The sequence below is a fragment of the Montipora capricornis genome, chromosome 4 (assembly GCF_036669925.1).
Source record: "Montipora capricornis isolate CH-2021 chromosome 4, ASM3666992v2, whole genome shotgun sequence".
In the NCBI taxonomy this organism is placed as follows: Eukaryota; Metazoa; Cnidaria; class Anthozoa; order Scleractinia; family Acroporidae; genus Montipora; species Montipora capricornis.
In genome coordinates this window covers 51969430-51981929 of record NC_090886.1, presented here as the reverse complement: position 1 = coordinate 51981929, position 12500 = coordinate 51969430, and the positions used below count along the sequence as shown (strand labels likewise).

The 12500-nt window shown below is 37.9% G+C and overlaps 1 protein-coding gene across 1 annotated transcript in view; it reads right to left on the bottom strand.

The window, feature by feature from the left end:
* The window catches only part of LOC138047344 (intraflagellar transport protein 52 homolog), a 20488-nt gene that overhangs the window by 654 nt on the left and 7334 nt on the right, over positions 1-12500 (bottom strand). The window contains exons 4-15 of the mRNA XM_068894154.1: positions 12302-12431; positions 11717-11792; positions 11251-11319; positions 10515-10641; positions 10039-10125; positions 9300-9368; positions 8004-8081; positions 7433-7512; positions 5503-5590; positions 4967-5075; positions 3270-3415; positions 1-1298 (exon numbers count right to left, since the gene is read on the bottom strand). The exon at positions 1-1298 is cut by the window's left edge and continues 654 nt beyond it. Of these exons, the coding sequence (XP_068750255.1) occupies positions 1239-1298; positions 3270-3415; positions 4967-5075; positions 5503-5590; positions 7433-7512; positions 8004-8081; positions 9300-9368; positions 10039-10125; positions 10515-10641; positions 11251-11319; positions 11717-11792; positions 12302-12431 (1119 nt within the window). The 3' untranslated portion in view covers positions 1-1238. The remainder of the gene's footprint in view (positions 1299-3269; positions 3416-4966; positions 5076-5502; positions 5591-7432; positions 7513-8003; positions 8082-9299; positions 9369-10038; positions 10126-10514; positions 10642-11250; positions 11320-11716; positions 11793-12301; positions 12432-12500) is intronic.

Here is a 12500-nt window from a genome sequence, read left to right as displayed (position 1 = left end):
TTGTACTTACAGTCCATTGAAATCCTTCCTAAGGACGGTGCCTACTACTGTTATTGCGCATACGTTCTGCGCATCTCCAGATACTCGGGTTTCAAATCGGTAGTGCTTACTAATGCGGGGATATTTTTGCGCGGCTTAAAACTAAGTGGAGAAAGCGGAACTTAGCAAGTGCTCTTGGTATCCAAAAAGAAAATTGAGGGTAACCATGCATTTTTCAGAGCGGATAATTAAGCTTCAATTTGGAAAGGAACGCCATACATTGCTTTGTATTTTAAAGCTTATTACAAATATTGTTGTGCCCTGTTAGCAGAGGTCTCTTTTCTTTTGCGTTCGCTGGGTTGACGAGTACGGGAAAAGAGAACTCTGCCTTGGGTCGAAACTCAGTTTGATGCAAACGCCGTCCACAACCTTAGACGGCACTCTTCAAACCGCATGCCCCATGATATGTTTGCTGACTGTGACTTGAGCCCACTGTGTCCTACGCATTCCTTTACAGTAATTCCGCTGTTGTTAAGTGAGCCCACACAACATGAAGTATGACGTAAGGATTCGGTCGCTAAGTAACCGCCACGGGTCGAAATTCACTGTGTTGAGCATGCATGAGGTCTCTTCTCCCGTACTCGTCAACCCAGCAAACGCAAAAGAAAAGAGACCTATATATGCTAGCAGGGAAATATTGCTGATTAATTATCTTTGAAAAATGCGTGGTTACCCCCAATTTTCTTTTTGGATTTCAATAACACTTGTTAAGATCTGCTTTTCCCCCATATTCATACAACAGCGCAAAAATACCTTTGAATGAGTAGGCAACGTCCTTAAAGAAAACTGCTTTCAGCTTTTAATCGTGCACTATAGTACATTTAAATTAATGGGACAAAATCGCCCTCTTCAAGGTAATCCTGTACTTACAATAATTACACAATAAAACGTTTTCAAAAGGGCGTTTTGTTAACTATTTTTTTGCTAAGCGACTCTTGAGAACCTCAAAGGTTTTTTCACTAATTTTAGATGACGTGGCAGTTGTTTCCTTCACAACTTCCTAGTGATCTCTCTTTCCGCAAACCAAATAATCTTCTCAGATGCAAACTGGAATCATTTTTCTTTCAAACTGCAAAAACAGCGTTACTTCGTTGCTGGACATGAGATGATTCTTTCCCAAAAGAGCCACAATAAATAGACTAAATCGTGACAAAAAACAACCGTCCAAAAGGGAAAGTTTTCACATACGAAATAGTTCCCTATGAGATGGCGTCCATGAATGCAACAGATGATTCGTTGGTTGGTTCATCGGGAAGTTCCTACAATAAAAAAATTTCTAATGTTATTACAAATTAACGTTTAAAACTACATAACAATTACCAGGGTGGAATCAGTATGGCTTAATCTTGGATGCCTTAACATAGATCGTGGTTTCTGCTCAAGGGTTAGATAAAGATAAAGGTTATTACTATGAGCTCAAGAGAAAACCAGAACCTTCACTGTAATTTCACTTCTTATCAAGGCAAACGGGCTTCACCCCACTGATCAGTGGGTCAATCATCACAGCTAAGGCAGCTCCGGAAACACGAGCTTGCAAGGCAGATAGACCCAAGATATAAGTGAACGAGTCCATGACTCCCCATATGATCCTACTGCGCTCTATCATGGAACAGAGGCAACAGGTAAAAGGTAGTTCAGGGGAGGCATCATCGCGAGGCTCTGGGGAATAAACTCATATAAATCCTTCTATTTATTCCCCAGAGCCTCGAGATGATGTCTTTTGTTTTGGCCTGAATTTTAATATATCGAAATTGGTCTATTGCGGGTGTGACAGACAACACCAGCACGTCACCGACATGTAACCAACGCATCGAAAGTATTTGGACAACACAATACCGCAAACACGTCGGTCGACTGCGGGTCGACCGTTGACGGAAGCGTTGGCGAGCGAGTCGGCCAAAGTGTTGCTCGGATCGGATTCGTTACCATTACCCGCTCTAACACTGATCTATTGGAGACTCAAAGGAAGTCTTAATGCCAGGACTAAAATTGTCTAAATTGTAGACGGTGAAATGTTAACCCTGGTAAATGAATGAAGGAATTTTTATCTTTTTAATGAAGTTAAATGCAGTTTAACCGAGTAAACAACTAGGAGCGACTACAGTCAATTGTTGGCAGTGGTTTTGTTACATTTGCGTATGCGTTGGATTCCTCGTGCTTTGCGCTGTACAGCTCATTCACCAGTGTGGCGGGAAAAAGGAGTATTTTGTGTGGAGCGTTTAGCAGTTTTCCCTCCCTCTCGGAGGAACGGGATTCGAAGCCATGACCTCTGCGATGACTGGTGAACGACTTCCTTACTGCGAAAGTACATCTACATCTCAATGTTCCAGCACTCGGCAAAGTCCCTTTTTGATTTGTGGCTGTTTCTGCTTAGGTGGCCTCATACACCACAAGCCTTTTTAGAGACATCATCGCCCAGCCGGCCACTTCTGCTGGAGAGAACAGGACAGCCACAACACCGGGGACTTCATTCCCTACTCTTCTCGAAAAGTGTGTGGTTTCTTTAACGTCCCATAGGGAACTCGTGAACATAGAAGACATTTATGAGACGGGGTCTACGGTTTATAGTCCTTATCCGAGAAGACTTGAAAGTCTAACCATTTGCAGATAAAATTACAAAGGCAGCACTTTCTCCTCAGTTATTTTAGGATCCTGAATGTTGATCCGGCCGGAGTTGAACTCACGACCTCCCGCATGTTAGCCCGATGCTCAACCAACTGAGCCACCGGTGCCCGGTAGCGTTCATAACTGCGACGATCTCAAAACTTAACTTGTTTCATTCCTGCAGTTCAAATGAATGTCTTTAATACATTGTTCCTTCACCATATCATCCACGGGTTCAGTTAGGTTCTCACACAAACAATGACCATCTCCCAGTTGGCTCGATAGCTCAACTGGTAGAACGATGCACCGGTTTAGCGCTATGGCACCGTTCAAGCATGAATTTTTCTGGCTTTAGTTTCGTTAATGCCAAAGTAGCGTCCATAACTACGATGATCTCAAACCTTAACTTGTTTCATCTCCGCCGTTCAAATGTATGTCTTTAATACATTGTTCCTTGACAGTATTTTGTGATGTTGGAGGGAAATGTACTAGAGAATTTGGTATCAGCCTGGTTGGTAAAGGAAATTGGCTTGTAAAAGTTTACCAAGCTAGTGTACCTGTGAGCATAAGACCTACGTAGACATCGGAGCAGAGAATGATTTCTTGCATCAAAACGCAAAGCTTACCTGATTTAACTTTTTGAATTCCACCACTTGATGAAAAATGTAATCCAAGATATGCTTGGCATCTCTGCAATCAGCTGGCAACTTGCTTCCGACACCAAGGATATCCCCACACTCACGAACGTAATATTCAAGATCATCTTCAGTACCTTCATTCAAGAGAAGAAAATTAATAAAATGTGTCACCTGACAATGGGAGCTGGGCATGTATTGATGAAGCCTCCTTGCGCAGACATTCGTGTGACTCGTCACGCAATCTTTCATCCGTTCGTATAGGAGAAAAACATTACGTAACGAGTCACAAAAATGTCTGCGCAGGAGGAAGATGGGTATGAAAGGCGCAATGAAATCTCTGACGCAAGCAAACACAGTTAGTTGAGGGGACTGGTTATGAAATGAATGTTGAGTTACCATGTCACGTGACTTCGACCGTGCACAGTCAAAAACAACAAGGCCGGCGGAAAGTACAGGACCTGGGGCCCGTTTCTCAAAAGTCCCGAAACTTTACGGGCCGTTTTCGGGTGTCACAATTCCCTCTGTATCTCAAGAAAAGAGAGGATTTAATTCGTCAAACTTCACAGTTATTTTTCTTTTTGTTGCCTTGAAAACATGTTAAAAGATTGGCTTTCTAAAACAAGCGGTTGGCAATTTCACAAATGGCTTTTCGGGCCCGAAACGTTTTCGGGACTTTCGAGAAACGGGCCCCTGATGTATTGACGAACTGTTTGTATTCGGGGAAGATTTTAAAGCGATTCTGAACATTTTAGAAGAAGATGAAGCGATAGAGGAGAAATTTGTTGCTTCTGTGCCAAGAGTGAATTAGATAAGAGTGTTGCTGTAGCATGGGTGGGCTCCCCAGCACAGTCACAAATGAGTCTATTTTTAGAATACCCGTTCCAGCGAAAATCATTTGTTATGTCCCCCAAAAAACGTGGCAGAAGCAGTCACGCGTGACATAGCTTCTTCTGATTGGTTAAAATTGATGGCCATTTGTTTCGCGCGCAAAGTGTATCCAAAAATAAATCCATTTGTGACTGTGTTGGGGCAAGACCGCAAAGTGATAGATCAACCCCCATATCTAATTCAGTCTTGTCCAGTGCTACAAACTTGGCCAATTAATTCTACGAAAAAGGCCTCGCTGATAGTGTGCTTTCCAACAAACTTTAATCTTGTAGATCACACCTTGTTTTTTCCATTTCAGTGTCGAATGTGAAAAATAACGAATCTCCCTTTTGTTTTCTTCCATGCTTTTGCATTGAACAACATATGCTAGTTTCGTACGCCTTCTATCAAAATAGAATCCATTTTAATGCAACGTTTTTATGTTTTCTTTAATTAATGTTGTCCGGTTCTCAACCTCACCATTTGAAGGAAATTTACCCTGAACAAGGGATAATAAACACTCCCATGAGTGCTTGTTGGATGGGAGATGATAGATAGCCAAGGAGGCGCGTGGCACCGAGTTTGCTACAATCTGCATCTCACGTCCAACAAGCTCACAAATTGTGGATTAATCTTCCCTACTAAATATCTTGTAAAAACAAAAAAACTCATGTGTAGTTACTGATCATACTATTTGTAGAGCCTCGTATACCATGATGACTAAGCTAATGAAAACTCTGGAATTGCCTTATCTATGAGTATGGTTAGTTTGGAATAAAGGTGTACTTAAAGAGCATAATAAAGCCAACTCTACTCACACTTGTTGGTTATCTGTGCCAATCTTGTCTTTTCTGAAGAGAAGCTCTCATCCAAATCAAACAGATCTAATGCAGGAGTCGAAAGCTCACGGAATGTTGGCGGAAATACCTATAATAACAATACAACATGGATTTTATAATGTAATAATAATAATAATAATAATAATAATAATAATAATAATAATGAACTTTATTTAAGGTGTCAACTTAGCTCTGAGGCGCTAATTGGGGACAATGTACAGGAATCAAGTGAAACAATTAATATCAAATGATATGTCGGTTTTTTAGGTGAGGGGAAAACTGGAGTACCCTGAGAAAAACCACTTGAAGCAGAGTAGAGAACAAACAAGCTCAAGTTCCAACCCACATGTTACGACAAATCTGGGAAACGAACCCGGGCCACATTGGTGGGAGGCTAGTGTAACCTCACCACTACAGCATCCTTGCTTTTCTCAAATATAAACACTGTGTTAAATGATGGTGCCCCACATTAATTCTTCCTTACATGTTTATTTTTAATATTTCTGCTCACTTACTGCAGGCTGGAGTGGTGGAAGAGGAGTCTCAAACTGCGGAGTTATTAGAAGAAGAGGTTCATGCTTTACTCGCAGATCCTCATATGCTCTGAAAGGAAATAAACAGCAGGTTAATCTAGCTGTTGTTATAAAGAAATCAATTTCATAGTATTCAATACCTTAGGTTAAACAACGTAAAAAAGTCACTTGCCATGGTTCAGGGTTTAAAACTAAGGTTTCACAATGTCATAATCATTGATAATCAACATCCAGCCACAACATTAAGGTGGCTTGAACCAGTTCCACTACCTTTAAGAGACCTTCTTATTGCAAGGGTTGGAACTACAACACTGTATCACATAACAGCAATGTAATGGTACCATATGAAACACCAATTATCCTTGCTTAACAAAATGCGCCCACTATTGTGACGTAATAGGTTACCATGGCAGCAAAAAAGCCCTCCAAAGACACCCTATATGAAACTGGTTCCAGCCACCTTAACCAACCACGTTTGACAATAAGATGAGAAACACTAGGTTTAATGACATTGAGGAACTTAAGCTGAACAAGCAAGACAATAATATGATTATAATATGATTATAATAATCACGTAACAGCAATGTAATGGTACCATATGAAACACCAATTATTGTTCCTTAACAAAATGCGCCCTCTTTCGTGACGTAATAGGTTACCATGGCAACACAAAAGCTCTCCAAACACACCCTACATTTCGTCTTTACTTGCTTATATCTCAAAACTAAACTCGATGACCCTCATTTTTTCTTGTAGAATAGTAATGATTTTAGCAATCTGAGGCAGAACTATTGGCAAAGTTAAAAAAAAAATTATGGGAGCCACATGGTACCATAACATTGCTGTTAAGTGCTACAGTATAGTTGTTATAACTGTTCTAAATAAGCAGATCTCTTAAAAGTGGTGAGACTGGTTCCAGCCACCTTAACCAACCACTTTTGACTTTTGATGACATTACGGAACTTAAGCTGAACAAGCAAGACAATAATATTATTATAATAATTAATATTATAATATTAAAGGGAACCTCCACTAAAACAGGAATATATCTTTATAATAGTTAACATAATGCTCACAATCAAAATTGTTCGAACGTTTTCCAATGGGAGCGTTTGTATCCAAAATAAATAAATTTTAAAACTGGTTGTTTTGGTTTTCAAATTTCCCAGGCGCCGCCATCTTGAATATTTGTGATGTGTCATGGTTGCTCTATTGTTTTAAAACAAAAGCTCTTTGTGCAAATACAAAAGAGCAACTATAACACGTCACAATAATTATTCAAGATGGGGGCGCCCAGGAAATTTGAAAACCAAAACAAGCGTTTTTGAAATTCATTTATTTCGAATACAAACGATTCCGTTGGAAAACGTTTGAAAAATTTTTACTGTAAACATTATGTTAAATATTTTAAAGTTGTATTCTTGTTTTAGTGGAGGCTCCTTTAAGAATTTAATTGTTTTGTAATGATCACTAATCACAATTGGAGAACTGACAAATCACAGCTACTTTTTTTCAAGCCTTTCTTCGATATCACAAAGATAATTTCAAAGATACAAGAAAATAATGGAATCTGAATTCCATAAGCCTCCAAAAGCAGAATCTCAAATTCTGTAACTCTGTTGGAAAGTAGTACTGAACATTTCCATTGTAGTTTTCCACTACTTTGACAAAATTGCTAAATTAATTATTGTAATTGTTTCTAATAAAAAAAAACAAGATGTCTTCTTGCCGCTTCGCGACTCACTATTCCTTTGCTCTAAGAGAAAAAAACGTCTGGCATCCAGGCCCATAAATTTTATTATAATTTAATGTTTGCCAGGGACAAGGTAAACCACTAGTGCTACCAGTACTTTGTCATGATAAGGTTGGCTGAAAGTTCACACAATCTAAATAATATACCTATATTTTGTACCTTATTGTAGCAGGGACTACACTTGTGTCAAGCTTGAAAAGATCCTCACTAAACATTTTGGTTATGTCTCTCCCTACATGCTGTGATTAAAACCACAAATAATTACTATTATAGTGTTCAACAATATCTCTGAGATAGAACCACTGTACGCATACTATGGAATGGGAATTTAGTGGGCCATACTCTACAGTGAATAGGTAGTTAGAGGTAATTATCATTAAATATCTTGCCAACCCATTTTCTCAGGTATTGTTGTATACTACACTTTTCCAGTATGAAACATAACTCGCCCCTCCAGACAACTTTATCTCAGCTACTGTGTTGGTGTCACGGAAGGTATAAAATGTGAAAATTCAAAACGCTGTATTCTCAGAACGAAAAACGCCACGGGGCCTAAATCTGGTAAAAAGATTTATTTCCAAGTAATTTTTTACCTGGTATCAACAAAAAAATCCAGAAAACCTTGCAGCTTTGATTTTAGGATTCAATGACGTCAAGCGAAAACACTCTATACAGGCCTTGGAAAATTGCGCTAAATAATTATAATGATTGGTCTATGTAGCTTAGTTACCTCATCTCCCTCCTGAAGGCAAACTCTTAATCTCTCTGACATCCTGGTAGTGTCTGGAATATAGTAGTAATCTGACACCTACAAGAAGACACAGACAACAAGTGGTCAACATTCGGGAGTTACGTCCATGCCCTCCTAAACATGAAACTTACAGATTTTACACTAGCACCGGACAATTTTACTTGCAAATAAGGTTCCGGAGATATTTGTAAATTAAGTTTGAATACATGTAGAGCTATCTCAATCAATTTGCAAAAGCGGACATTGAAACTTGGTAGGATAATGGTTATACAGGGACCTTTGGCTATAAAGAAATTGGTTCCCATGGCAACTCACTCTTTTCCAGTCCCCTTCAACCTGATTCAATATTTTTGTGATCATAAGCTAGAAAAACATTTAGCAAGGCAACAAAGTCAACCTAACTTATTTATATGCTTGCAGGATCATGCGGATGAGGCACTATTGGCAAAATTATCAAAATAGAATGCCAAAGATGGCAAGCAAAGCCTTTAATATCAGGGAGGTCTGGAACCCAGTATGTTGCCATGATAACAAAACTGCTATGCTCATACTGTGGAGCACATCTTCTAGAATCTTACTGCAAAGAATCAAGCATTTCTGATAGAAATTGGGATATCTTTTTCCATCATATTTGATCATAATTCGGTTGAGTTTATGACGTCATCACTTGACTAATTTGCATATTTTGAAAACTTGAATATCTCTGGAACAAAAAGAGATATTTGAAAATAGTAAACAGAATTCTTCTTCTCGTACAGACTACACGTTTATGTCTTTAAATGGCTTAATTAAATAGGAAACATGTGAAATTGATTGTCTGTATTCTGAGACACGTCGAGTGATGTTGAAATTGGGAAGAAGAGCAGGGAGACACTTTGTGACGCTTATTGAAATCTTTGCTTTTTTTGATATATTAATATTCAGCTCAGCTGGAAAGAGGGGTTTAGAGGACAAAGACCTGCAAGGAAAGTGGATGATATGAAAATATATTTCTCATTCACTCCAACATGTTTCTATTGTTTTTGTCCTCACTGCCTCACTATCAAGCTGAATATTTGATATTTTAAAAATGGCCTATGAGATATCTGTTTCTCCCAAGAGCGCCACTTCAAGATTTTACTCTGTATACATCTTTGTAGTGCTAGACGATTTTTGCTTATCGTGGGGGCCAGTACAGGACAGTCCACGGGCTTATTAAATTGGGTGATTTATTTTTTTGTCACTACAATCAACAGAAAAGGGTCCTTTTGATTTTTGACATGTTAGAAATCATACCTCCGGGTCTTCTGCATCAATGTTGTTAAGTTGGATGTCACTGGTTGTCAGCCACTGAAACATCACATCCTATGGTATATGGAAACACAATGTTTCAAACAACAAAAAACTTAAGTTACACCTTTGAGCATCAAAGTTAAGTTTACAGATAATTGGCAAATTTACCAAGGACAACAATGACAGCAATGAGAAAGTCACAAATTTGCATATTTAGTGGGCAAAAGCAACAGCTTTGCATGCTCTGCACATGCATCTTTTCATCTTTGTCTATTTCTTTGCTGTCGTCAGCGAAACAACAACGTGAAATTACCAAATTTGATGTTTTTGGGAGAACAATTTTTAGCGCCGTTCAAACTAGTTTTGTTCTTGAGGGTTTGCCACACCTTCGTCACACTAAAATGCTTCGGAATAGTTGCGAAGCGATTACAATAATGCAAATTCAAATTTAACAACGACATTCTCATTGCCGTTGCCATCGTCGTTGCTAAAGCCCCCTAAAAAAACCTTCAGCCAACAGCAAACTTCTGAGTTCTTGACGTAACAATAAGCAGTTGAGTTTTGGGCTTTTCCAAACTGTACTTAACCCTAATGTAAGACTTTTACTCCCAGTGGCCACTTACCGGTAATATAGATGGCACTCTGTCTAACGCCAGTCAATGGGGGGCCCCAGGCTTTAAATGGGTCGAGATAGGAATGAAATCCCAGCACTGTGAATTTCCATTTTTTCTTTACAACATACCTGAACCTTAGCATTCTCTTCTTTGTCAAGGTACTGATCACTAAACATGTGTACTGATCCTAAAACAACCAGTTTGCCTTTTGAATACTGTAACAGGAAGCAGAGATGTGGTACATGTAATTTTAAAGTTTTCTGCTTCACTGGATTATCAAGAGATAGAGTGCATATGTACAATTATCTTGTTCAATGCTTTAACATAAAACAAAGAAACATATTTTGGGGTTGTTATGTAAAAAAACAAACAAACAAACAAAGCAAAACTTCCAAATGCTGCACTACAGGGGAAATGAGCCACTATTAACGTCAGTACTTGTCTGATTTTAAACCAGTCAAACCAAAATATTTCTTGCGTGTAAAGTGTATTAATTAATGCTCTTTGATCTGTACATTTGTGTAAGTTCTCTCAAGTGGCCTTTTATGATTGAGACATAATGATCTGTTAGTTGTTTAATATAGAGTAATATAGAGATACTGACCCTTGATGAATGGAATGCACATATTGGTCTGTTAAGAGGAAATGACACACTTCCACTCGACAGAACAGATACAGCAGGCTTGACAACATTGAGAGTAGCGCCATATGGGTAAACAAATGTTAGCGAGCTGAAAAATGATAATAATAATATGAAATTATGCAGTTTGACTCTTTCTATATTAATTAATGACTGTCACCTTTTCATTAGGCTGTGTAAATGTGCAATAATATTCCCATTTTTCACTGAGGCCTAACCCTTTACATTATTTAGGATGTTTGGCAAAACAAAAAAAAATCCTTCCCTTTTAAGGCTTTCCAGCAAGCAGCAGAAACAAGTTCTGAATGTGGCATCACATAAAGACAAAAGGAAATGTGACATGTCCCAAACCTGACATCCACAAAATCTAGATTTGTTCAGTGCTTAACACAATGACAACTCAGATAAAGGTTGGTCTTGTTAATTATAGGCTCACCAGCAAATTATTATTATTATTATTATTATTATTATTATTATTATTATTGTTATTATTATTATTATTATTATAATCATCATCATCATTATTATTATGGTCAGTTCTAACTGCCAGGAAATTGGGAGAAATTGAATCCTTCCTACAGAATATGCCATATTAGACTTCAATATTGGACTGGACATTAAATAGAGTCAAATCTAAGTCACTCTTTGGAATGAGAGTTGTTGCAAATAAAAGCCTGTTTGAGGTGGATAACAAACTTACTGTCCTTGATCCGTCTTGTCAACATCACTTGATCCAGGAACAAATTTTCCAGCAGCTCGGTTGATCTCTCTAGCACAGTATTAGAACAAGAATTAGTGTTACAAACTGTTACAATTTTGTAGCACCTAGAATAAATTCTGAGTAACAAAAAAGAAGCTGACATGAAATGAGAGCAATCAAACATTATGATCATTATTCGCCGAACACAAGGTGAATATCAGTGAATAAAAACCAGACGAAGTCGAAGTTTTTATTCACTGAGCCTGAGGCGAATAATTATTGTTTTAGTTTATTACAAAGGTGATTATTTGAAAAATATGCATTTTCTTTAAACAATTAGTTTCTTCGTCTGTTACCTTGACAAAATTTTGTCACCTCTAGAGCAACCAATCAGTTCAGAGAATTTTCAAAAATCACCTAATGTAATTATACTAATAAAAGTTATTGATACTGGATTAACACTCACCTGTTGAGAACTCCATTGGATATTAAAACCTCTTTTGGGTGAAAATACTTGTAGTAAACAGTTCTGACCACAGAATCTGAACAAAAAGAGTAAAATGTGTACTTGATTAATAAAACACACTAGCAACCTTAATTATCTTGTTTCTGAATTCCCCTCCCATGTCCTTCAGAGAAAATAATACCAGTAATAATCAAAGCCGTAAGTAAAAATAAAAGAACAGACCAGTCAAGTTGACTTTGAATTAAGTTTTGCAACAGATTACTCAAAATTTATTAAATAACTGCCTAACATAACTCCCCTGGGACAAACAAAATTATCATTCTTAAATTCTCTTAACTTACTATGGCTGACCTCTCATTTTCAGGTCCTTAAGGTAACATGCCGCAGCATACAGTAGGAGTGGATAAATTAGAGAGAATGAGAACGTGGAGGCTTAATTAGAATACATGTAAAGAGAATAAAATAATTACCGGTATTATGTTAATAATGAGTTAATTTTAGGGTACAGGGGTAGGTCGAATTGTGATTATGGCTGTGCCTTTAGCAGGACAGAAAACATTCTGCTACAAAGATGTATATACTTACCATTATTCACCATAATACCATAGTCTTCTAACAAGAAGTTGATGTTTGTGTCAAACCGTGACTCGCCTCCTTCACCCAACATAAATATAAGGCTGCCACCTTTTTCAATGTACTGTTTAAGAGCATCAAACTAAAACAACAAACACAAATCTCGGTAAGCAAAAAGACCATTCTTCTTTCTGTTAATATAAATTATTAT